This window comes from Centrocercus urophasianus, unplaced genomic scaffold, assembly GCF_019232065.1.
Source record: "Centrocercus urophasianus isolate 14NV4802_14NV808 unplaced genomic scaffold, USGS_Curo_1.0 seq_15, whole genome shotgun sequence".
NCBI classification, from domain to species: Eukaryota; Metazoa; Chordata; class Aves; order Galliformes; family Phasianidae; genus Centrocercus; species Centrocercus urophasianus.
This window is the reverse complement of record NW_024884697.1, coordinates 32,676,976-32,702,760: the sequence shown is the minus strand read 5'-3', so window position 1 is coordinate 32,702,760 and position 25,785 is coordinate 32,676,976. Positions and strand designations below refer to the sequence as shown.

The following is a 25,785-nucleotide window of genomic DNA, read 5'->3' as shown; positions in this document are numbered from 1 at the left end:
TGATAATATTCCTGTGGGATTAGTCTGTAGCAATAATGTAGAAGGAGTGCAGATGAGTAATATGAGTGTATGAGAATAATAAGATGAGTGCAGATATAGCTTTTGAAAGGGAGTAATCGTGTGTGATTTAAAAAAGCGGAGATGAAAAATGGAGTCTGGGATATCAAGTTTAAGAGCTCTTTGCAGGACAGGAGTCTGTCATAAACAAGAACAGATTAGGCAGATTAATTTGTTCCTGTAATGATTATGCTACAAAGAAAAAAAGTGACAGAACCTTCCAGGGGGACAAGCCTAAGGAAACTGTTGTGTACTCCTAGATGACCTAATCTGTTTGTTAGATAGCAGTGAGCATTCCTCACCACCTTCCTTTGCAGTGCTAATCCATCTCTACTGCCTATCTAGGGAGAGTGTCTAGAGGTCACTGTCTCTTGGCAGAGGTATACAGAGATTTGTCAAAATAGATGGTGAGAAAGAGCTAGCCTGGCTATTATTTTCCATGCCAGCAGTTGGAAGGAACTGTGTAATAATTAGCTGGTTTAAACCACTGTGTGGATCATCTGTTCCATAGGTCACTTCAAGCAGCAGAGTATTTCCCAGCATTTGTTTGCAAACTCAGAACCTATTTAAAAGATTGAAAAACACAGCAGTGTAATGGTATGGCAAAAAATTAGGCATGCTCAGTGCATTGCTGATATTCTCTATACATGTTTTAGCAAAGTTTGTTGAACAAAATTCTTAGAGAGTCCTGAGAATTAGATTGTACTACTGGGAAGTTAAAGGGAGGATTTGGATTGGGAGAGAGGGGAGGAGGGGAATTGTCCTTCTGAATCCAGATCTCAGAATCAAATAAACTCAGAATAAACAAGTAGAGCACACCTACCCAGCACCTGAGGTTGTAGTGTGCATCGTGGGTGCAACTGTGCAGTGTTTTTGGTTACAGTAAGTACAGTGTGTGACTCCTATAACCACTGTGAATGCTTGCAGGTATTTTGTAAAACTGAAAACAGTGTTTTGTTCCATAGTGTCTCTTACTGCTATGCAACTTGTCTATATGGTCATATGCAGATAATCACATCTGTTCTTTTTGAACTGTCAGAATGGCCAGATGTGCACAAACATTATTGTGGAAGCTCAGTAGCTTCCAGTTGGTGCTTGAAACTCTTCCGTTGCCAGGCAAGTTGTATGCATGAGGTAGCTGTGCTACTGTCTGAGTCTGAATGGGCAGGAACACGTCTTGAACAGTCTCACAGTCTCTTGTCATCTATCTTATTATAATAAATCTTCCACTTTTGGTATAGTTGCTTAAAAGTTAGACCAACCCTTGCTACTGACTGAATACAATGCAGAAGTTTTTCTTAGTAGGAGGTTTTTAAGCTTAGGAAAATTCTTACCCAAGCACTTAAGTCATACTGTACAGTGGTAGAACTGTGAATAACTGAAGTGAGGTCATCACCAGCCAGAATGGAAAGAAGAGTCTGTCAGCTAGAATGGAGCAGGGACCCTCCATAGGGTGATGCCATGTCTGCAACAGATTCAATTAAAGCAGTACTGAAGTTGACAGAATACCAGGGCTTTAGCTCCTCTGAATGCATCTCTCTGCCCTCTGGTTTTACTTCTATATTGCTCAGGCCTGGGAGTTGTTGCTCAGGGCAGCTGTTCTTCATCCTGAAGTCATGACATATGAGGTGGTCTTCTCAGTCATACGGGAAAGATACTGAAAGACCCTTGCTGCCATTTGTATAGTGCTTATTCTGTGCTTCTAATGCTTATGGGTGAACATACAAATGTACACAATTAACTTGCTTGTTTCTTGGGCTGCTCTTTGTCTTATGCTGCCATGGCAAGGTTGCTAGTTCATTGCAGTGCTGATATAGCGTAGTTGCAGTGTGTGCTTGGTGCTGTTTGTATCTGACCTAGAAGCTGCACATTTACACTGAGAAGGAACCAAAGAGATGGATGATCCTTCTGGAATGTCATCATTTTCAGGATTGATCTTTAGGACTTAATATACTTTTTCCCAGAATATCTGGGAAGCTGATGGTTTTGATGGATCTTCTCTGGAAACATTAGGCATGAGGTATGAGTGTCTCATGGCTCCAGCATGGCTGCAGCTGTGCATAGGTACATTGATGTATCCAGCCACCTGAAATAAGGCCATCTCTTTTTGAGCACTCCAGGCTGTCTCTTCCAGAGGGTCAGCATTTGTTGAGCTCCATGACAGTAGTTTGGCATTTTCAGAGAATGCCAAGTGGGCAAACTGCAAGAGAGGGCATCCCAGATAGCATGTGACTATGGAAGACCTTCACAGCTAAGAGATCAGAGCATTAATCTGTTTGTGTAAGAATTAGCAATAAAACTGATGCATTTAATCTCCACCTGGATTCTTATACATTCAATTCTTCTGATTATCACCGACGTCTTCAAGTGGCCTAAATTAAGTCTGAAGTTTTCTAGTCCCATTGTAGCAGTGTGTCTTTTACCCTTCTATTTAGTTATAAGCTGAAATGCTTTTTAAAGCATAGAAGTTCAGAAGAAGAAACAGAAAATGAGAGGAGATGATGTTCTAAAATGTGAAACAACTGCCTTTAGTTTAAGTGTTACTGGGGTTTGTATTTATTGGCTCTGTATAGTATACTGGCATACTGGTGTAGTTTTAATGACCTTTTACAGAACGTGTGTATTGGATTTACTTGTATGCAAAACCTTGTGAGCAGAACTTGTGAATTGTAACATAAAGAATCTCCAGACGTATATATTATTTCTTATGAACATACACAATTATTTTCTTGGGAAGTAGATGACATTGTAGAAAAGCAACATCTGTGTCATCATTTAATTTTAATAGTGCCAATAATTTTCTTTCACCAGAGGAATTCAAGGGCTCGACGATAGTTGAATTAATGAAAAAAGAAGGCACTACCCTAGGGCTTACAGTATCAGGTGGAATCGACAAGGATGGGAAACCAAGAGTATCTAATCTTCGTCAAGGAGGAATCGCTGCTAGGTAACCATATTTCAGGATACAAAATGCATTATAAGATGTGAATGCTTCAGAAATACGTACTTCATCAGAAAGGTCACTAACGAATATCTGATTGTATGCATCTGTAGTGGTAGGCCATCAGACCAGAGAATCTCAGAAATGGCAACAGCTGGTCCCCCTCCTCCCTCAAGGCTACTTTCACAAAAGCTAGTATTACCAGTGAGGTATTTAAAAGTTATTGTGAGACTAATTAAGTTTCTTCTAAATTGTAGAAATTTGACCTTTTTTTAATTTTTTTTATTTTTTGTCCTTGTAAACTTGACAGAAGCAGCAAAAAATATTGAGGATAAAAATAAAACTGAAAATCTAGTTCTACTGTCATATAATAAATAAGGTGGTTCATTAGCTTCTTTTAAGATTATCAAGAAGACTAAAGTCATAGCTGCCTTGCATACTACAGAGTAAGATGAAATGCTGTTGTATATAAGCAAAACAGGTCAGGAGATAAAGGTCAAGTTGAATCATTCCAAGTAACTGAGCAGAATATATGCTTTTGGGCTGTGGCCTGTCTCCTGTAGCTGTGATGTTAACTATGAAGGCTACTGCTGTCTGAAAAAATAGTTCTGGAAGTATCCCAAAGAGGGAGAGATAAAGATGGGGAGATGTTTTCCCATATCCTTTGCCTGAACCAGCCAAATCATCCAATTCCTATATTGCACATCTGTTTTTGTACATCAGAAATTAATAATGCAACAATGTTCTTTTAATATTTAACAAACTAGATTAGATTAAGTTCTTAAAGGCTACTTTCTGTTTGAAAGATCAACTTGTTTTAATCTAGGTGAATAGAAAAAGCTGTTTCTTGCCATTACTAAACAATAATTTAAGGTAATTGGTTTGGTCCACCAGATCTGTCTTTAATGAAAAGAATATGTACCTTTTCCTAGGAGTGACCAGCTGGATGTAGGTGACTACATCAAATCTGTGAATGGCATCAACCTGACCAAATTTCGCCATGATGAGATCATCAGTCTGCTGAAGAATGTTGGCGAGCGGGTTGTTTTAGAAGTGGAGTATGAGCTCCCTCCGGTCTGTAAGTAAAAGCAGAGCAAACTGAAACCTATGCAGAATAACAGATGTGTTGTCAGCACTGAGGTAGATGTGGTCATGGTCTTCTTTTGCTAGTGATTTTCTTATATTTTTTTCCTCTGGCTGCAGAATGCGGATACAATACAAAAAGTGTTGGCAGTACAGGGAGATGCTCTCAAAGGTGCTCTGAGATTAGGAGCATAAATTCAGCCAATGACAAAGCTGAGTCTTGTCAACTTCCACTATTTTTTTCCAGTTTCTAGTACTGAGAATTAGGTTAGGTGGATTCTAAGGCAACACAATCCTTCATGTTAGAGTAAGATCTGAGGTGAGACCTATCAATATCTGGCTTTATTCCCTCTCTCCACTTGCAACACCTTCTGCTTTCCCAGATGACGTATTTTGGAATTTTTCCAGTCACTTCTCTCATCAGTTTTAGGCAACATCTTATTTTTGGGACAGAAGATCCCGTGGAGTAGTCTATAGAGATAGGTAAAATCTGCAAGAATTCTATTAGTGAAATGAAGACTTTTTGTTGAGCAGGATTGTCTTCAAGAGCAAATATAAGTTGACAGCAAAGTGAAAGAGTGCTGTTGAATGTCTTCCTTCCCTCTTATTTGCCCTTTCTTTTTATGTTTATGTCTCTGGCACAGTGGGAGAGAATCAGTAGGAATTGAGGCTCTCAGGTATTAAATGAAAGCCAGAGTAATGGTAAGCTGGAAACCTGGGCCTAAAATGACAGAGTAAATGACAGGTGGCTCCAAGGGGCTGAACCAAAAACCTTTAAAAGTGTGCATGCTCTTTCATGCTGCTCACTGGAGGGGAGGAGATGAGGTTTTCTGGTGCTTGGCCAGAAGAAAACTGCAAAGCCAACTAGAAAGCTCTTCTATCCTTAAATAAAGACTTTGATTGCAGTAAAAGCCAAAGAATCCATCAGTGCTCAGAAGAGAATGTACTCCCCACTGTTTTGTAGCAGCTGGAGAGTTAGTCTAATTACATATTTGGTTGCTTTTATGACCTCCTGACAATCGCCTTAATGTTTGGAATGTTTGCTGTTGATTAGTGTGTGCCTGTGGTAAAGGAACTTCCTGTTCAGAAACACAGTGTTTGAGGTGATGAACTCAACTGAATTATTTTGCTAGAGAATTATTTTGCTAGAGATGTAGTTGTCATATGAGAATAATTTGTTTTGCGCTCACTTAAGTAGGCTTCCTTCATTTTCACCGCTGTTGGCTGATGTGCCACTCTCATCTACAGAAGCAGGAGTTTGCAACAGTAAATTGCAGTAGTAGTCATAACCTTTTTGTTAAGTCCTTGGAACTTCTGATTCCTTCATACAAGCGTGGCTAATAATGTTGGTGATAATCAGGAGTTTAGTTGTTCCTGTTAAATCTGATGAACAGGCTAGACAAAGTGACTTCTTAAAAACAAAAGTTTTTTGATAGGTCATATGGGGAAGAACTGGCACCTCCTTCCCTGCCCCATATATAATGAAGTTCTACTGCTATTGTCACAGTTCCCCCTCAGAGAGAGGACTGTTTTGGTTTCTGAGTGGGGAAATGTCAGTACATTAATAATGATGGATTACATCTGGCTGAGCACTAGTAATCCCACTCTCCCTAGTGCTTCCTTCCCTGGCTGGCAGTGCTCACAACAGGGGGATCCAGCTTCTATTTTCAGCACAAGCTACCTCAGCATTTCAAACTGGAGCATGAGCTGTCTGCCTTGCATCTTCCTCTTGTAGCTAACAGCTAAGGGCTTTTTTCACCTCTCAAGCTGAGCTTGGTGTGGAAGTACAGCTGCCTGAGTGGTCACTGCTGAGGTGGAAGGATGCTGTGTGCCCTTCCTCACTGCTGAGCTACGTGGCTTCCCTTTCCCCAGAGGAGGCCACGAGCCACACCAAGCAAACAGCAAGTGAAGATACAGCTCGTGCTGTACACTGGGCTACTTTCAGTTGATAGGGATAAAGCAAGAGCTGTCATCTTCTCTCCATAATTTCATCCTTTTCTATCAATGAAGGGTTTCTAGCTGAAAGTGAACTGTGTGGATGTTGATAACACCATTCTGATATTTGAGTTGTAACAAAAATTAGTGCAAGACAAAGCAGTGCTTTGGAGAGTCATTTCCTGTTTTCCTAAGGAAATGAGATTTATGTGATTTCATAGGCTTGTTTTTCTGGTTCCCTACAGTAACTTTAAAATTTTCTGGTTATGGTTAATCAAGTTTAATGGGGATTGAAAGACTCCAAGAAAAAAACTATATTCTTGCATGTTTTGTGAAGGTAGGCACTTGGGCAGAAGGATCCCATAGCAGGAAGCATCCCAAGGGAGAGGCAGGAAGAGTCAGGAAGGCACTGCTGGTCTTTGGGGCCACACATAGGCTGTCAGCATGCACTTAGGGGCAGTTGTTACAGGGACCTTGGAAACTGGGATTATTGCAGGCTGGGGCATTGCAGGATGTTTTACTACTTCTGCACCTCACAGAGCATTCATTTTATACAGTTTGTTGTTTTTTGTTTCTATCTTTGTGCATTGTGCAGTTTGGTACTAGATGATCTTTGAGGTCCCTTCCAACCCAGACCATTCTATGATTCTATCAAACACATTAAAAATCTTGACCTGTAAAGTATCTAGCACAAAATTATCTCAAAATAAAGTGTGAGTTTTAATGACAGATCTTTGGTCTGACTGATATGTAATAGAATCCAATCGTGTGGCCACAAATAAAACAGCTAGCTTGGTTTGGAAAAGGTGTAAATTAAACTTAATAATAATAATAATAATTAATAGTGTGGATTTTTTCTTTTTTTAGCTGTACAAGGAACAGGTGTCATCTTCAGAACTGTGGAAGTTACTTTACATAAAGAGGGGAACACTTTTGGGTTTGTAATAAGAGGTGAGTTACTGAATGTGAACACTATTTTCGAAATCAGCAAAAGAAGCAATAAGATTCCATAGCACTTAGAAATTATTTCAGGATTTATGACTTACAGTTTGTTAAAAAAATCTCTGTGATTCATGTACTACTTCTTCCATTCATTAATGTACTGCTTTTATGAACTGCTCTAATTTTTGTTTATGGAACAGCAGTAATTAATTCTTTATGCCACAAGAACACGAACAACTTCATTTTACACCAGGTTTTGCTGCCACCAAAATCTGCAGGAAGTTGTTCTGTACACTTACATGAAGTACGGGTATTTTTTTCTCAGCACAGCAAACATTACAGAGCACTAATTTTTCACAATGAGATCAAATTTAGAGAGTAAAGTTTCTAAGAAAGTAATATACCTTTAATAAGAGTCACTCTGTAGAAACATCGTATAAAGAATCGTCTGTACAATTCAATAGGTTGATTTTTTTTTTCCCAATAAAAATCATGGGAGGTTCATATTAATTGCTTCATCACTTTTTGCTCTTTTTAGGCCGTATTTAAGTGTGCAAGCTGTAAACCTTAGCATTTGGAAATGAGCTTTCATAAAATGTGTAAAATGAAGGTGTGCTTTCTCTCACTTTTCTTTTTCTAGGTGGAGCACACGATGACAGAAATAAATCTCGTCCTGTTGTAATAACATGTGTTAGACCCGGAGGGCCTGCTGACAGGTACAATTCATCTTTCCCTGTAACGCAAGTGAAAGAGAAATAGAGAAAAGTGAATTGTTTGGGATAGAAGTTAAGATGTGAAGTAGATGTATTCAAACCTGTCCCTTTGAAATCTATGCATTTAGTTGTAGTGGTAATAACAGTAATAGAAAACCACAGTGGCTCAGCACATCACAGTGTGGTGTGAACTTAAGTTAACAAAGCATCTTGCATGTTCCAAGACTACTCATGCAAAAATTAACCTAAAATTGTTAGGAGAAATCTCTGTAATAGGTCAGAGCACAATCTTTGCAGCCTTCAAACAAGTGCTGAAGATCTTAATTATGCTTTTTATACACGAGCACCACAATCTTTTTCTCTTGCACTCCAGAAAAATACTTTTATGTCTTTGGTGTTGTTGTGCTATTGTTTTAATACTCTTGTTGATATCTGCATGTGAGTTCATACGTGACTTTGCCTGGAAAACTTCTGAGTGCAGATGTGTGGTTTGGCCCAAAGAATGTATTTTTGTATAATATCACCTACGTAAAGAAAGAATATTCACTTTATGTTCGTGTTTGATTCATATTTTCAAAAAATCATATTTGTGTTCTTAATTCATTAAAGAAATTGGCAGTTGTTTTAAAGTAGCCTGGTATTCTATAGCTTATGTTGACATTTTTGCATTTGGAAACGTTAGTTGAGAAGTAAATGTTTCAAGTGAGCTTTTGTCTTCTATCCCTCCCCTATCTCCCCACTTTCATCACCCTTGCCTTCTTGTTTTTCTCCCTCATTCTTAAGCTAGCAATATTAGTACTTCACTTTCCATTAGAATTCTGAGTATGTTATAAGCCTAGGAGACAGTGAACATTTATAGACAAATTTCTTCTGGATAGGAGGAAAAGGAAAATGAAGCTATTCAAGTAGGGGATATTTTAAAGAAAATCAAAAAAAATGGACATTCATATTTTGCAGTCTGCTTCTTTTCTCATGTGTTTGTAATACCTTGTATATATTTCTAGGAAAATATCTGAAAATATCAAAATATGTGTCTGTGTGTGTATGAAAGAAGACTTGTGTGGACAAGGCAGAAACAAAGCATATGCTGAAGCAGAAGCTATACGTGGTTGTTATTTAACATGACTTGATTATTTAGCTATGTGTTAAGCTGTTTTCCAGTCGGTGACTTTCCAATTAAAGCAATTTTCTTTCCACTGTGCCCTCTGTACGTTCTCACTGTCAGAGTAAATGTTAAGTGTTAGGAGGGATGAATGTCAAGAGAGGGTGTGAGAGAATTGCTTTTCATAAACGGTATTATCTCCAAATCAATTTGTCTTGTATTAATAAAGATCATTTTTTTTTAATTTCCCTTCAGAGAGGGCACAATCAAACCTGGGGACAGATTGCTGAGTGTTGATGGGATCCGACTGCTTGGAACAACACACGCTGAAGCTATGAGTATTCTCAAACAGTGTGGACAAGAGGCGACTCTGCTGGTGGAATATGATGTTTCAGTAATGGGTATGTTGAGGAGTGGGAACCACTTGTGCTGTTTTGCTGCCTGTTCTTGGTGAGCTATTTTAGAATTGATTGTGACCTATTATGCTCCTAGCAGCAATGATATTCCCTTCCACGCCGTATCATTAATCTTGGGTTCATAAAGAGGTGAGCAGTATTTTACTGCAATTTAGCATTCTGACATGGTTTGTAGAGTGAAACCATAGTATGGATTCTAGTAAAGTAACTTTTCCAGTGACTAACTTACAATAAAGGTTAATGAAGTGTAAGGATTTCTGTGTCACGTGGAAGAGGGTTTACTTGCCCTTACAGGAATTCTTTTACCTTTTGCCATTGCAAGTTAGCAGCCAAGGCATGATAAAAAGACACTAAAGTGCCACACAGTGGGGAAGAGTTGTTAAGAAATGTAGAGATAGCAAGTCGTGACTTGATAAATGAGCTTGCAGTTCGTACAAACTATTGTTGAACTTACCAATGATATTGGAGGATTTTTGGGAAGTGAAGGAGAGCAGATGATTTTTCAGTTTCGGGAATTAGTTATTTCCGTGTGACTTTGGAAAGCATCACATCCCTTCCTTTTTTGCAAGGAAGGGCAGCAAGAAATAGAAATACTCACCAGTCAGACCAAAGCATTTCTTCTCTGGTTGGAGATCTTTCTCTTCTTTTCCTCCTCAGTTCCACAGTCAGATTTTGAGTCTAGTAGAAAATTGACCCCATAGGAATTTCTGAAACAGCTCTGTCGAACTTCAAAGCCTTGGGAAACATCAGTACTTAGAAGGATGATATATTTGTTTATTCTTGAACAGCTTTCTTTGCTCTTTCCAACACATGGGTCTTTTTTGTTATAATACATATATTTGTTTACTCAACTACCCAGAATGGAGTGACAGTTTTGCTTGATGTCTAGCAGGCAAGATTCACGTCCAGAAGCATAGTAAGAGCTCTGCATGTGGGCAGGAACTTCCTGTGTGGAAAATGAAATGCAGGTGATCTTGTAACCTGAAGAAGACTAGAATTCAGGTGTTTTCAGTTGATTCTTCTTTTTCTTTGGAAGGTGGTGAATTACCAAATGTTATTTATCATCAAAGTTTCAAACAGATTCTTAATAACTCCAATTTCTCTAAAAGAGAGATTTCTTAAATGAATCCCTGACTTTAGACAGTCAAAGTTCCCAGCTAGGCCTTTATTACAGAAAAAACTCCCATCCTCGTTCTCTTGTATAGCTCAGAGAGACAGCCTCAGTTTCAGTGAGGATATTATAGACATCTTTGCAGGTTTCATGAGGAGAAAATCATTTGATGAGAAGCTCTGTTGTGCTCCAGATAGTACATTGCGCAAGGCAGAAACCTTCTTTTCTGTGATATTCAAATAGAGCTCAATGCAGGAGGGTCTTAGCTGGGAACTGTGGGCTTACAACTGTGTAGGCAGTACCTTCCTATTCATCTCTTAATGTTATTTTCTCTCTGAATAAATTCTGCTGCCTCTCTTTTGTTCTCAGTAACAAATCTTCATTTATTGTTCATCTGAGGGCATTTCATAGAATCATAGAATCATGAAATGACTTGGTTTGGAAGGAACCTCAGAGATCACCTACTCCCAATCCCCTTCCAGGGGAAGGGCTGCCCCTCACCAGCTCAGGCTGCCCATGGCCCCATCCAGCCTGGCCTCGAGTGCCTCCAGGGATGGGCCATCCACAGTTTCTCTAGGCAGCCTGTGCCAAGGCCTTATCATCCTCTCAATGAAAAATTTGCCCCCGGTATCTTATCTAAATTTCTCTTTTCTTCCTACCTTGCTGGTAATTAATAGGATAATTAATCCATTATCCTATGGAAACTGAAGGAAGTGAAAGAGCATGAAACTTGTGAAGTCAGAAAGAAAAAAAGAGAAGGGAACCACACACTGGGAAATGTATGTGATAGTGTTCTGCAGTGTCAGTGAGAAAAATAAGGAGGGATCTGTTAGGCTCTCTCTCTAATAAGTTATGATTTTTTTAGATTTTTATCAATCTCCCAGCTCTTTTATTATTTTTTCCAGTGAGTATACCATGTGGAGTTTTCCAGTGGTATTGTAACAATTTCTGTTTGGAAGCTTTATTTGTTATTTGCAGTTACTTTTTGAGTAGACCATGTCCCAGAGAGTGGAAATCACTCATCCTATTCTATTCTAATCAAATAGTGTTGACTGAAACAAATTTAATAATCTGGCCTACTAAGAGTAAAGCAACAACCCGAAAGTTCTATTCTACAGGATCCTCCCAGTATAAACTTTCAGTAGAACAACTTACTCCCAGAGATGTAGTTGTACCATTATTTGCTTTAAAATCTTCTCTTCTGTTAGAAGATGGCTATATCCTGTAAAGTAACATTTCGTGTGACCAGAACTGGAAAGAGCCATAAAATATATTCTGATAGCATGAAATTGGAACTTAATTTGAAAAGGTTACAGAAGATGAAGAAAGTAATCCTGAGCTATTTTTCAGCTACAATTCTGTGGTGTGTTGCTGACATTTATACTCCTGTAAGCACAAGCCATTTCAAAGGTGCTGTATTTCTTTAAGTTTTGTTCCTTCTCTTGAAGTCTTCAAGAGGTCACTTGGGAAGCTTGTATGCTTTATTGGTTCTGGAACTGAGACAAATTTGAGGGGAAAAAAAAGGCATCAAGGGGTTCTGTGTATGATGTAGGAGATGTGGCTAGTTCCACAAAATTCTCTGGGGTTGCAGTTGTGCTTGTTTATATATATTCTGAAGTATCTTGCTCAACTGGGTCCTAGGAAGTATATTTGTCAAATTGGGTCCCTGGAGAAAAGAGGAAAACAGAATTTCTGAGGAAAGCTTTTGTAACTAGTTGAAAGTTACATTTGCAGTTGTGGTAGTCTTCCATATGTGTTTCTGTCTTCTAAAACACCTCCTCCAATCATAAGCAGCTTAGTTACTTCTTATAGGTATTAGAGGAGTCTACTTGCAATTTTTTTAAAATTCTGTGAAGCTTTAATAATAAAATACTTCAGTGTGTTCAGAGGAAATAGTGTGATGAATTGCTCTAAACCCCCCTGCTAAAGCAGGTTCCCTACAGCAGGTTGCACAGGAAAGCATCCAGGTGGGTTTTGAGAGTCTTCTAAGAAGGAGACTCCACAGCCTCTCTGGGCAGCCTGTTCCAGTGCTCTGTCACCCTCACAGTAAAGAAATTTTTCTTCGTGTTCAGTATGGAAAAGTATGCAGTCAAATGGCTTTTGAAATAACAGATGGAGGAAATTTTCTACAGGGTGTGTACAAAGAATCTAGTTTCTCTGAAATCTGTAAACCTGTTACAGACTTGATTTTAGGTAAAAACACTGTAAATAAAGAATTACCATCTTATACTGAAGCAACTGCTGGCATTGACGTAGATGTCTATCAACTTGGGACTGAACTTAGACATCTTTCACTTTAGTTAGCTGCATGAATCTCATAATGTCTTATATCATAGAATGGATAAGCTCTATATCACACTTCTCTAAGAAACTGGGGCTTCCCAATATGGAAGTGACTGTGAGTGACTAATTTATAGTCTATACATAGACTACGATGGTAATAATGAGCTGCAAGCAATGGTTCACACTGTCCCCTTATAAAATGAGAAAAAGAAGCTTATCATTACACTCATGTGGAAATTGAGAAAATGCAGTTTACCTTCAGATTTTCCAAAAGCTGCCATAATGTATCTGGATTGTCTGTATTCTCTGTAATTGAGGTTGCTTGGACATCTCCTTGGTTAATCTTCCGTGTTTACTCTAAAAGGGAGCCTTCAGGAAGGTTCAAAAGTAGTGGCTGTCCTGAGCTTGAAGTCTGGCCTATAACATTTTTGCATAGCTCTAGTTCATCAGTTGCTGCTGTTGAGCCTTTTAGAAATCTGCTTTTTAAATCTTTAATGTTCTTGTTTGGGTAATCTTTGAATTAAGGATCCTGTAATTAATCAACACTATTGGTGAGAGGGAGGTGATCCTCCCCCTCTATTCTGCCCTGGTAAGGCCTCATCTGGAGTACTGCGTGCAGTTCTGGGCTCCCCAGTACAAGAAAGACAGGGATCTCTTGGAAAGAGTCCAGCGGAGGGCCACGAAGATGGTGAAGGGCCTGGAGCATCTCTCCTATGAGGAAAGGCTGAGCGAACTGGGTCTGTTCAGCCTTGAGAAAAGAAGACTGAGAGGGGACCTGATCCAGGTTTATAGATATCTGAGGTGTGGGGGTCATAGTGGTGAGGCCAGTCTCTTCAGTGGTGAGTGGAGACAGGACAAGGGGAAATGGACAAAAGCTGCAGCATAGGAAGTTCCGCACAAATGTGCGCAAGAACTTCTTTACAGTGAGGTGACGGAGCACTGGAACAGGCTGCCCAGGGAGGTGGTGGAGTCTCCTTCTCTGGAGATGTTCAAGAGCTGCCTGGATGCCTACCTGTGCGACCTGCTGTAGGGAACCTGCTTTGGCAAGGGGTTGGACTCAATGATCTCTGGAGGTCCCTTCCAACCCCTACAGTTCTGTGATTCTGTGGTTATTGCCAGAACTTCAGCATAAAAATAAGCCTTGTTGTTGTTAACTTTTTGTATCTGAGAGACACGAGATCTTTCTATGTCATCTTTTCACTTTTCACTGAGTGTTTCTTTGTTCAAGCCACATGTGCCTGTAATCTTCAGGAATGAAGGAACATATTGCTCATTCTAATTCCATATGTTAATCTGGTTTATTTAACAAATGTTGCACTTGTCTGAGCCAGAAAAGATTTACTGAAATGTGTCATCCTGTAATTGTTCTGTGCAAAGATGGTTTCAACTGACATTTCACTCCTAGATTGCCAGAATCATGCTGACACAGAACCACTCATTTTTAACTAGGACAGCACCCTTGGTTTTCTGAATTCTACACTTTGAACATTGATGCAACTTCACAGAATGGGAATTATTCATGCAATCATTTGGTAGTAATGACAGCAGTTTGACAGATACAGTCCAGCTTTTTGCCTTTAACTTCAGCCATTCAAAAAGAAAAAAAGGACAGTAATTTTATGTGACTACAATTTACAGTTTACTTCTATTTACAGAAATCTGCCCCAGCATCCAATAATTATCACAAAAATTCAATGCCTGACAAAAAGAGTCGGATGATGTAATCTGTGATCCAGTGTAGACTTTGACTGATTTTTGCAAGATGAGAAAGGTTGAAGAAAAACAAACTCTAAGGGCTGTCCCTTATGTTTCATAAAGCAGTATAACTCAAGCATAACCAGAGCTGTGGAGACCTTTAAGTGTTATTGAGTTTTACAAGACCGGAGAACAGGAGCTCCAGAGACTCCAAGAGCAGACTCATGATCCTCATAAATGTTGTAAATGTTGCAAGACCTTGAAAGCTGGAGAAAAGACAGGAAGCCTGTAGTCTTCCACGCTGCCTTTTCTTTCTATTTTTTATAAACCTAAAATTAACATTTCCTTTGTCTCTTACAAGTCTTTGGCAGAACGCTTCGTTGTTGCGCTTTAGCATTTCACTGTGACTTCAGGTCTCCTGACTGTCACAGAGTGATGAACCTACATCCCTTGAAATCCTAAATATAAATTAGTTAAACCTTTAAAGAACAGTTCCTGTCTCATGTTGCTCTAGAGACAGATTGAGTGAAAATTTGTGTGCAAAGCAAAGGTCATAATAGATGTAGCTGAAATACTACTATTCTTCAAATACTGCTGCACAAAAACATACATATATTATGCCAGAAGACAATGATTGAAGATAAAAATTTGAGTGCCAGTTTGGAAATATCAGGACTCAGATTGTTTGCTCGGTCTATGTCCAGCTACATGTGCAGATCTCAAGGAGAAAATCTCAGGGTCCCAAGGTCATTCTAAATTTCTTGGCTCTTCCTTAAAGTGGAAGATGACATAGGCATCCCTCTCTCCAACATTTTCAGAAATATCCAGTGACATATCACTAGGAAAACCATATTGGGGTTTTGGTCTCTCTTGGAGGCCAAGACACAATTCATGTTCATGTTGTGGAAAGTAAGCACATATTTAGGTCTACACGCTATGGCATGTTATTCTCCTATCTTACTGTGCACTTTCCTTGTTTATCAAATACACAATTTGTGCTCTGTAGTGTCAGTGCCCAGATGCCTACATTTGGGCCATTAGTATGAGCTGCCAATCTGAAATGAACACATGCATACAATAAGAAAGTTCTCTCTCAGCTGTGGTAGCTTTTAAGGGTTTCATCTACAGAAAGATATGTATGTTGGAATGTGACTTATCCCTGGCACCAAAAGAGGTTTTCTTTGGAGAAATCTGAGATTTGTGATTTTTTTCTGCTGTTGTGTTTTCTGACTTAAAAAAATGCTTTTTCACAATAGTAAGTGGGTTATCCCCTTAAACCCTTCATCTCATGCTGTTACAAATACAATACATACTAACTCCCCTGAGTTTCATCTTTGCCTATAAGCAAACTGATATGTGCCAGTCAGGCATCAGTTCCTGCTTGCTTAACATGCTTTCATCTACTCTGTTTACGTGGTTTAAAAGAAAAATATTACCATTTTTAAGACCTCTTGAGATAAGTGGATATTGTGGAAACCTAAGATAAATAATTACTATGGTTTAACCAAAAAAAAGCCATCATTTTAGTCTTGCAACTTCAAATCTCAGTTCTTTATTTTCCAGTGCTTAGTGTGATCAGGAGATTCTGCCATTCACTGCAGATAGTAAAACATGAAAATTGGCCAATTCAGATTAAATGTTTTTTTCAAACTTTAGAGAAATTGTGACAGAATGAGAATTTGCACCTTCAAAGCAGCACTGAGTACTGACTTCTTGCCTTTCTTACAGTTCACTCTTTACTCGTTACTTAACTCCCATTCGTCTCATTCATTTCTCACTTCCTCTAAACTTAAACTGTTTGTCTTATGGGTCAGATATTTTTTTCACCATGAGGACTGCTAGGTAGTGAAAGGTATGGAATGAGCCCTTGCAAGAATATACACATGTATGTTTATGTAATGGACTGTATTGCATAAGAAGCTGTCAGTTTGTTGTTTCCTATTATGTGTGTGAGCTTACATCCTTAAGAGCACTGACATATTTTTATTTACCATTTCTCTGTGGGGAAGGAGTCAAGAAGGAAAAATTCTGTGGTGTTATATCTGCATCCTAATAGATTCTCAAATGAATGAGGCCATTTTAAGTTCCAGTCTGCTCCCTGTTAGCTGGGACCAGCTGTCCAGCACAATACATACATGCTTTCTGCAGATCAGGAAGAAAAGACTTGACAGACCTAGACCAGCAGGTTTAGAAGTTGGCTGGCTGCTGGCAGCAAAGAAGCATGAAGGTTCATGATCCCTCTTTGCTGTCCATTTCATGCAAATGTGACAGTTTTTTGTCTTTTTGGTTCTTATGCTTGTTCTTAGTTGTTTACTGTCTTTTTTTTTCCCAACAGCTGCTTGAATTTCCCTTTCCTTACCAACCTAATATGAGGGTTTTTTTCTAGAAAATCCTAAATCCCACATGCTCTCTTGTTACAGCCCAGTTTTCTCATGTCTTTTGCCAAGTAAGGTCTAAGGAATTTCCTGACACATTTCTCATTCTCACACTGCTGATTTCTCCATAAAATCCTTTTCCAGTTTTCATGCCTATCCCTCTTTAGCATTCTCTGATGTCCTTGTATTTTAGCAGTCCATTCCCAAGTTCCTTGTACTATATCTTCTTTTCAGATTGGTAACCTTCTCATCTTAGTTTCTTTCCCAAGTTCCTCTCCTTCTTGCCCAAGAAGGACAAGTCTCTCCTTCTCCTGGCTTTCCTCTTGATTCTCAGTGCCAGATCTGTCAGGGAATGAAAACACACCGGGAACATGAATTTTCCATATGAAGCCCACAGAATTTTCTGTGTGGAATGGCAACATACAGTTTTCCCTAACGATGCTCTCAGACACAGCCAACCTGTTTCAGCTGAAATAACTTAGGGAAGAAGAAAATGCAGTCTGAGACAGGCAACCATCATAAGAAAAAAATGATATCAAACATTTAATCCATGGCTGGATTGTAAGCTGTAAGCAATTAAAACCAAGGTGAATTAATGAGAACAGTCAGGCAGTGTTAAGAAGAGCTATAATTCCCAAGTATATTTGTCCTATTATCTTTTTTTCTTTACATTCTTTTCTGTGAGTGCTTATGATTTGTTGTTGCAGTTTGATAGCCGTGTTCCTACCAGGTGATTAAAGAAATAAAGGGAGAGTCATGTTTTATAAGCATTTATAAATCTTACAGATTTTTCTTTCCTTACAAACTTCTTGATCATCGTTAAAGACAAATAAATGGAGTTTAGTAGAACTATATAAGTTATGACTGACTGTAACAGCTCCAATTAACATTTCTCTCTAGTGCTTTTGAAACTATGGACTCATTAGAAGCAGCTTAATAAACATTGCTCTGTACAGGAGAAAAAACTTGAAAGGTAAAATGAGATGTCTCTATAACTGAAAACTGAAAATACAATTTAATTGTTGTGAATAGCTAGGAGAAGGGCTTGGGGGGCATTCTCTTCCAAGTTCCACTTGTATGAAATTATTCTGCATTTTCTTGCTGGAATACTGACAATGGACAAATCTGTCTTCAAAGACTTGTCAAGAAGGTGAATCCTATGCTTGTATATTGTTGGTACTGTTAGAACAAAGTACAACTCAGAAAATCAGTTTGAGACACGTAATGTATTTCATGACAGACACTGATTAAAGTAGAGCCTTCTGAATCTGTCATGCCATTTCCCCACAGAGCGTGTGGTCTGAATCTCTAGATGTTAATTCAGGAGTACAGGCACTCAAAAGGAATCCCCCTCTGCATATAAACGAAAATGCTATTCTGCTTCTTCTAGTAAGCATTAAAAACAAGCAATAGGAAAACAAGCTGACTTCTCCACCATCCTGCAAGTGGAGCCAGTAAACCTCGTATGTGTTTTTCTTGCTGGTTTGTTGCAAAGAAAGCTTTTTACTGTACATTTGCTTAATGATGAGAAAAGGATTGATCAAGTCTTTCCACACTGCATGAGGGCTACACAGATGTGCCATGAAATGTTGTGTGAAAAAATTACCGTCTCTGCTACAGACTCATGCCTCTGGTCAGAAGGAAGCTGAGAGATCTTTCATTAAGTTGGCTTTTCTGTTACTTAGTATGCTGGTCAACAGCAGTCTAACCAGAATCATGACGTAACCTGATTCATACTGCTGTTAAAAAAAAGAACTGAGCAAGTAGCTGAAGTACTTAAATTCAGAGGGCAGGTGTGAAAGTTTTACAAAGAGGATGATAATTAAGCTTCCTGGAGATTAAAGGATCTTCTGGATGTACTATGCAATTCAATGCAAGAGTAACTCGGTAATCAGAAAAAAATCCAATTAAAAAATTCAACCTTAGGTTTGGCTTAGTGGCATTGCAGTCATCCAAGAGACTGAGGAATAAAGGACAGATTCTGTTTTCTGTATGTTAGAGGAAACTTGGGCTGTAACCCTAGAAGCTGGGTCTAAAAAAGCCCATCTGTTAGGAAACAGCTGCAGAAGCAAAGGAACCAATCTTGTTTGTATTTCAGGGAGAGAAAAACACTGTGTGTCTCCCAAGACTTTCCGTGAGGGAGGTGTTTAAATAATCCAGAAATAAATTAGTCCATCCTCTGGATGTTTTGTCATCAACATGATGCATCCAGACAGTGCTGATGGGTTAGGTCAAGGGGACAAAGCTTGGGAATCACTTCATTCATTTCCTGGATCACATTTGGATGCAGTAGGGCAGATTTTCGTCCCTCTTCGCTAAGGTTCATGGTTTATTCTTTATTTTACAGGACACTTACACTGAAAAAGGATGGATCTTAAAATATGAATATTCTTAGGTATTTTGCCTAAGTATGAATGTCTTAATTAATGGCATTCTGGTGCAAAACTGGTATGAACGAGATCTGAAGCAGATCCTTTGAGGCTGCACCATCAAGTATTCATCATGTGGGAGATGTGTGCTGCTCAGAAAAGATAGCACTGAGACTTGTGAGCTGGAAATGTAGGTAGAGAGAAAAATCAATGTCTGAGCTGAATGGTTTATCTTGAAATCAGCAAAGATACTCAAAGATAATTGCACCAGTGGCATTTCTTACAAAGTGATTTTGTTGCGCTGGATTAGACTTCCAAGACTGTTACTCCACTGTATGATGAGTGAAATGTTACACTCTGTGTATTTGCTATTCAAATCACATTCCCCTACAGTAATTCTAAAAACCCATAATAACCTCGTTTTGCATCTTTTTTTAAATACATGTTTACCATGCTTAGTTCATTTAAAGAGATCATTTCACAGCCTGTGAACTCAATATTTAGTAGTTTGAGGAAGCAGTGCTAATAAAATATACTCCATATGTTAGCCTGTGTTCAGCCAAAAAAAAAAAAAATTGGATTTTTTTTTTTTAATGGATTTGTTAGTGACTAGTGATGTTTGAGCTTCTGTGAGTGTCATGCTTTCATTTGTAGGGAAACTGGACAGAACATTCTGACAGCTGTTATTGACTGATCATGTTGCTATTACAGTGTAGATGCTGGAGGACTCTAATGAAACGATGCTTCTGTGAACACGCATTCCAAATAAACCAAAGGCAAGCACCTGACCTGTTTGCTTCTTAGGGCAGGAGGAGTTGGAAGTGATTTTAGAAAGAGTACTTATCTAAATCATTCACCAGTTTCATCTTTAGTAGCAGATCTGACACGGTCAGGAAAGTCATGACTCACTGCAGCCAAAAAAGGTGCTGAGCCCTCCTGAGGAGAGCAGTGAAGGATAAGACAGCTTCCCAGGGCTGCAGGTAAAGCTGTGGCAAGTGGAGGCTGCGTCTTCCCTCTTTTGTGCCTCCAGACATTTCTTCCCTGACAAAGTTGTATTTTGACATCCTGAAACCCCACCAGTATAGAAATAGTCTTTCTTGTAAATGAGTCAAGTCAGGTGCTGACCCAGATCCTCAGGTTACCTGCATGAAACTGGAGGCAGAGTAGGGCTTTGCTAATAGACACAAGTGACTGTAGGGCATCAGAGGCAATAAGTCTCTGAGGATAAAAAAGACAGACAGTGGAGGAACAAAGATAGGGAAGACAATGAGGAAGAAAGAGCTTTCGGGGATGTGTTTTCCTCTTGCATTACATACAAGCACGAATAACCCGTATTGCCTCTGAATTGCAGTGTTCATTTCACTTCTTTTTTTTTTTGAGCATATAATTTGAAAGTCTTATGCATAAAAGGATGGCGTATGTTCACCTTGAGGAAGAACTTTGGGACTTACTTCATGTGGCTTAGAAAATTCCTCCACACTTTCTTCAAAAACTCCTAGATGGGTTTTTCTTTCTCCTTTAATTTTGTATCCAAAAGCTATTGCTGATCCTGCTCGAGTTCTTAATTGAAATCTGAAGCAGCTTAGGAGGGAAAAAAAAAAAAGAAAGAAAAAGAACCAGAGCTGCAAACACACTGAACCTTTGGTTTCTCCACTGTGATTAATATGGTTCTGGCACGATATTCCCAATAGTTGCAAAGAAAATCTAAACTAAATTATCCCTGCAATTTCTCCTGCCGTGTTTTGTCTCAGGGAGTCCACCAGCAGCTTAAAAACTTGCTGTTCTTAATCACTGTTAACATACTCATTTGAAAAAAAAAAAGAAAATATCTTAATTCAGGTATTTAATGTCCTTAAATGCATTTTGTTTTGATTTTTAAATGCAGTCTGCCAGCTGATTCGCTCCACAAAATTGACCAGCTTTTGCATGCACATGAAGCTGGATCTAATCCCCAGCTACAGCAGTGCTGCAGAGTGCTGCCCTGAGGCGCTCAAGATGAGAGCAGTACTGATCCATAGGTGAGCCGTCTGCTGCCTTCCACAAGGTTAACTGAGGCCTGGTCCAAGCCCATTTGTCTCAGTAGAAAGCCTCTCAGTGACTTGAGCTTGCAGTTAAAATAGAACCCAGAAGAGAAAAATCTACCTCTTGTCCTACATTTGAAGAGCTTTGCCATTAGGGAAATAAACAGCAGAGCTGTGCTTCTTTGCGCTCCCCCTAGTTTTCCTGAAATAGAGACCCAGCTGATACCATCAAAAATGCCTCCTGACAGCATAAGGCTTCTACTTGCAGCACAGTTTGCACCTCTGAATCTATTTTTGATTTCACTACCAGCATGAGAATATCTGCTCTAGGAATTCTATAGTGAATTCAACTCTGCAGTGTAGACAAGGCCTGTATTATAAGGAGCTAACTCTAGGCACACTGTTTAATAACAGTGCTCCTTGCGCTGTTTAATTGCACCCGAGTACTGCTGAGTCCTCTCGCGGCAGGGAGAGGGAGGTGATTGTCCCCCTCTGCTCAGCTCGTGTATCCATCTGCATCCATCTGCACCCCATCTGCAGTACTGCGTCCAGGCCTGGGGCCCCCAGTGCAGGAAGGGTGTGGAGCTCTTGGAGCGGGTCCAGAGGAGGGCACTAAGATGATCAGAGGGCTGGAGCACCTCTCCTGTGAGGAAAGGTTGAGGGAACTGAGCCTGTTTACCCTGGAAAAGAGAAGGCTCTAGGGAGACCTCGTTATGACCTTCCAGTACTTGAAGAGAGCATAAAACAGGAGAGGGAATGGCTGTTAATGAGGGTGGATAGTGATAGGACAAGGGGGAATGGTTTTAAACTGAGATGGAGGAGGTTTCGGTTAGATATTTTCACACAGGGTGGTGATGCACTGGGGACAGGTTGCCCAAGGAAGTTGTGGATGCTCCATCTTTGGAGGCATTCAAGGCCAGGTTGGATGTGGCTCTGGGCAGCCTGGTCTGCTGGTTGGAGACCCTGCACATAGGAGGGGGGGTTGAAACTCGATGATCATTGTAGTCCTTTTCAACCCAGGCCATTCTATGATTCTACCCATGAAAAGAGAACATGCCAGGCCCATTTTCTCTTTCTGTCTTGACAAAGATCTTTCTCTTCTGGTACTTCAACGTTAGTATGGGAACAGAGCATGCATGGTGTTACTGGTTCTGTGATAAGATCACAACAAAACGTTCCATCCCACAGGCTACAAGAGGAACACTTGGATTAACAACCACCATGCATTTATTTTGATTTGCATTTTGGTTTCTGCATAACAGACCAGATTTCAAGTGTTAACGGTCAGTGTTATAAATCCCAGCAAGGCGCTGGTGCTGCCGGTCTGTCTCATTCAACACGTTCTGCTATTCTTTAGTTGGACAGTATTATCTGCTATGTTTAAAATAGAAAACAACAGCAAAAGAAAAGCAAAAAAGAAAGGACGTGTCCTTTCTGTGCTTCTTTATGAAATCCTCGGCAGGAGGAACTGTTTGCTTGAGACTTCTGAAACCACCTCACAGTTAAACCTCCTGATTTTTAAGAGCTATGAAAACTTCTGCAGTTCATGACAAGATTTTTCTTCTGGTCCCCTTCCAAATTCCCCCAGCTAACTGTCCAGATCTGAATTATTCTTTTTAGCATTTCCAGGCAAAATTGTTCTGCCATTTCTGGGAATGAGCTTAGAGAAAGTTGTTTTGCCTTTGATGAGAGTGTTGGAGAATCTTTTTTTTGTGAAGATGAGCCTTTTTGAAGCACTGGAATACAGACCTGCACTTTCCTAGTGGTAGAGGGAAAAAAAGCCCTTTTTAGAAAAGTCTCTTCTTCTGTATATCCCAGTGAACATCCATCCTCTCTGTATTTGGATGTCTTTGGAGGAGTGTAGCTCAATGTGCTCAGGAGAGGCAGTGTTTTGTGAAGACTTTCTCAATAGATTTTGCACATATTGGGGCATGGTTTTCCTTGCCTTTGCAAAGTTTCTTTCAGCTCAGCTCTTCAGGGATGGGAAAGAGTTAAAGATGCCCATGCAACCTTACTCAGACTTTGTGGAGCATATGCATTATAATACTGTTTTTAGTTGTAATTATTGCATACGTTTTTTCTTCATCAGTCACTCATGTGATACTGGGTGATTTGAAAGACAAACAGCTGAGAAATGGTCTAAAGAACAGCTTGTTTCATTCTGTTGCTGGTGCCTGAAATAGGTCAGGTGAAGCACTTTTTAAATGCCAGATTCTCTCCAATGGCTACAGAGGGCGTTTACCCCTTAGGTCTGTTCTACAGATGCTTGCGTTTTGGTGCAGTGAATCCCAGTGCGGATGTCTCAGATTGGTCTCTCCAGACTAAAGGTGCTTTTGACCTTCAACTATCTGATCTTCATTTGTTTTTCTATACAGTGGGGAAAACACTGTTTATGCATTGAAGGGTGGTTATGAGATAAAATCATGAATAAACTTGTGTTGTAATGCTATACCATCCAATAGTTTCCCCTTCCCGTACTGCACAGGTAAGGATGAGAAGAGTATTCTGTAAGTAAGGCATGAGCATTACAAAAAAAAGTAGAAGTGTTGCTACAAGTGAAAAAGGCACTTCTACATTAGGCTCTCAAAGAGAGAAAATTATGTGAGTATATAATTAAAGAAGAGAGGTAAAAGCAAGTTCATCCAGGTAATATTCATTCTGGGGTTCATTAAATTTGAAGTGCTCTGTGCCCACATGGTGACTGTAATATTTTCCTTTTAATGTTATACTGTTTGTAAGTAGATGACTTCTTTTTTTTTTAATATGCGCTCCTTTCTATAATAATTTATGTGTTTTACTTATTTTAATCAGCTCCTAAATTGTTTGTGTCAGTTTGGGATTTTTTTATTATTATTTTTTTAACCATTTGCATAAGCACAGTCTTTCTGATAGGGTCAGCTCAGCAGTGTTGAGCAGAACAACCTTCCTTTGAGCACTGCAGCCTCTCATTTCTTGAGGTCTTTACAACTGAGGTAAATGAGGTGGATTTTCACTGGTCAAAAAAAAAAAGAGAGGAGAGGAGAGGAGAGGAAAAGAGAGGAGAGGAGAGGAGAGGGGGGAGGGGGAGGGGGAGGAGAAAGAAAAAGAAAAGGAAAAGGAAGAGAAGGGAAGAGAAGAAAAAGCCTTGCCAAAGGTGGTCCTGCAGCAGGCAGGGAGCCTACCAGCAGAGGAGGCACAGGGAGGAATACGTGTCTCACTGCTGGGATTCTGGCAGTTATCAGGTACTTGGGTATCTGGAAGTCATTGCTTGGCTGGGATTTTGAGAGATATGGGGAATTGGTTTTGTTTGGTTTGGATTTTTTCTGCTAGAAATATATGCTGCAGAGAACAGGAGATACTCAGACGTCCTTCTTTTACTTCGAGTATATGCATACCCCCTGTAGTTCTGTTTCTGTATAGCTCATAACAAGTGCTGGGGAGGGAAAAATTGGAAATAAGCAGATAGCATGTGAGCAATCCTGGATTATTTTTGCAATGTGGGATCAGATTCAGAACCAGAACTATGGCCTCTGTTTTGGGTTTGAATGTGAATTACCTGAATTTTTCTGGGTTTTTTTTTTTTTTTTTTTTTTTTTTGTTTTGTTTTGTTTTAAACTATTCTGCTGAATTGCTCTTGGATAATACTATAGTAGAAAGAGAGCAGTTAATAAAACTGTTTTCTGTCTCATTCTGCCAAATTTTCATTTCATGAGTGGTTGGCATCAAATGACAAAATACTCTGTGCCCTTTCTGGCAAACCCAGACTGTTGCAGAACTCTCACTGTGCTCCTTGGTGAGTTGATATCAAGGTCAGATCTCAGCTCCATCCTTCTGCATGGCAGCATTTTATACAGTCGTTGTGCCAATGCAGCAATTATTTATAGAGCTGTGCTAAAGTACAGACTATTGAAAGCAAATAAAAGTTTGGGGGAAAATTGTATTGATGGTGCTTACTTGTAGCACCAGAAATTCTTCTCTCTTTGGGAGTAGAATATCACTTTAGGTGTTTTCATTTTGTTTATTGGTGTGGGTTTTTTGTTGTTTTCTTCTACTCACTGAACTGACCTTGCAGATCTTTAGACAAGTCTGAAACCTCCTGCCTATTGAACCAAGCAGTTTAATTGTAGCAGAAGTATACCCAAAGCCAGTTCTGCAAGTCAGAGCACAGTGCTTATTAAATGTGTAGATGTGGCTAGCAAGTGCAAAGCAGCGATGAGTGTATAAGGCATTGTGGCTCAGAACAGAAGATCTTGAGCAAAGTCTTGTCGTGCACCTCGAGTGCCCAGCTGTATGGCAGCACATGGCTCAACTACCTGCTGAGAACCAGAAAGTGTTGTCACAGTCCTGCCCCTTGCTCATGTGGGCAGGGATCTGGGGCCTGCCAGGGAGCTCACTACTACAGCATTGCATTGCATGATGTTGGCATGTCCTTGTTTGCCTTATCTGCTTCATGTGCACATAAGCTCTTTTATCAAGACGCCCAAATTCTCCAGGGCACACCTTTGCTCAGAAGCTTCTAGGGTTATCTGCTACATCATTACCACATTACATCCCTGAGCAGATAGGAATTCTGTCAGCTCAGCATAAAGTTTGGATGTCTGTACCATTTGTTGCCATCTGTCAAGTGCTGACAGTGAACGTCCTTCTGCTCTGCAGGCCTTTGAAGAGAATCCGGCTCCTCTCTAATTTTTACTAATTCTTACTGAAAGAGGAAACTTAGGGTCATTATGGCAAATAGACTTAATTTGTGGGTACTGCAACAG

At 39.6% G+C, this 25,785-nt stretch overlaps 1 protein-coding gene across 1 annotated transcript in view; it reads left to right on the top strand.

The window, feature by feature from the left end:
- Positions 1–25,785, top strand: part of GRIP1 (glutamate receptor interacting protein 1) — a 105,420-nt gene that overhangs the window by 25,186 nt on the left and 54,449 nt on the right. The window contains exons 3-7 of the mRNA XM_042815873.1: positions 2,869–3,004; positions 3,931–4,076; positions 6,884–6,967; positions 7,599–7,674; positions 9,029–9,174. Of these exons, the coding sequence (XP_042671807.1) occupies positions 2,869–3,004; positions 3,931–4,076; positions 6,884–6,967; positions 7,599–7,674; positions 9,029–9,174 (588 nt within the window). The remainder of the gene's footprint in view (positions 1–2,868; positions 3,005–3,930; positions 4,077–6,883; positions 6,968–7,598; positions 7,675–9,028; positions 9,175–25,785) is intronic.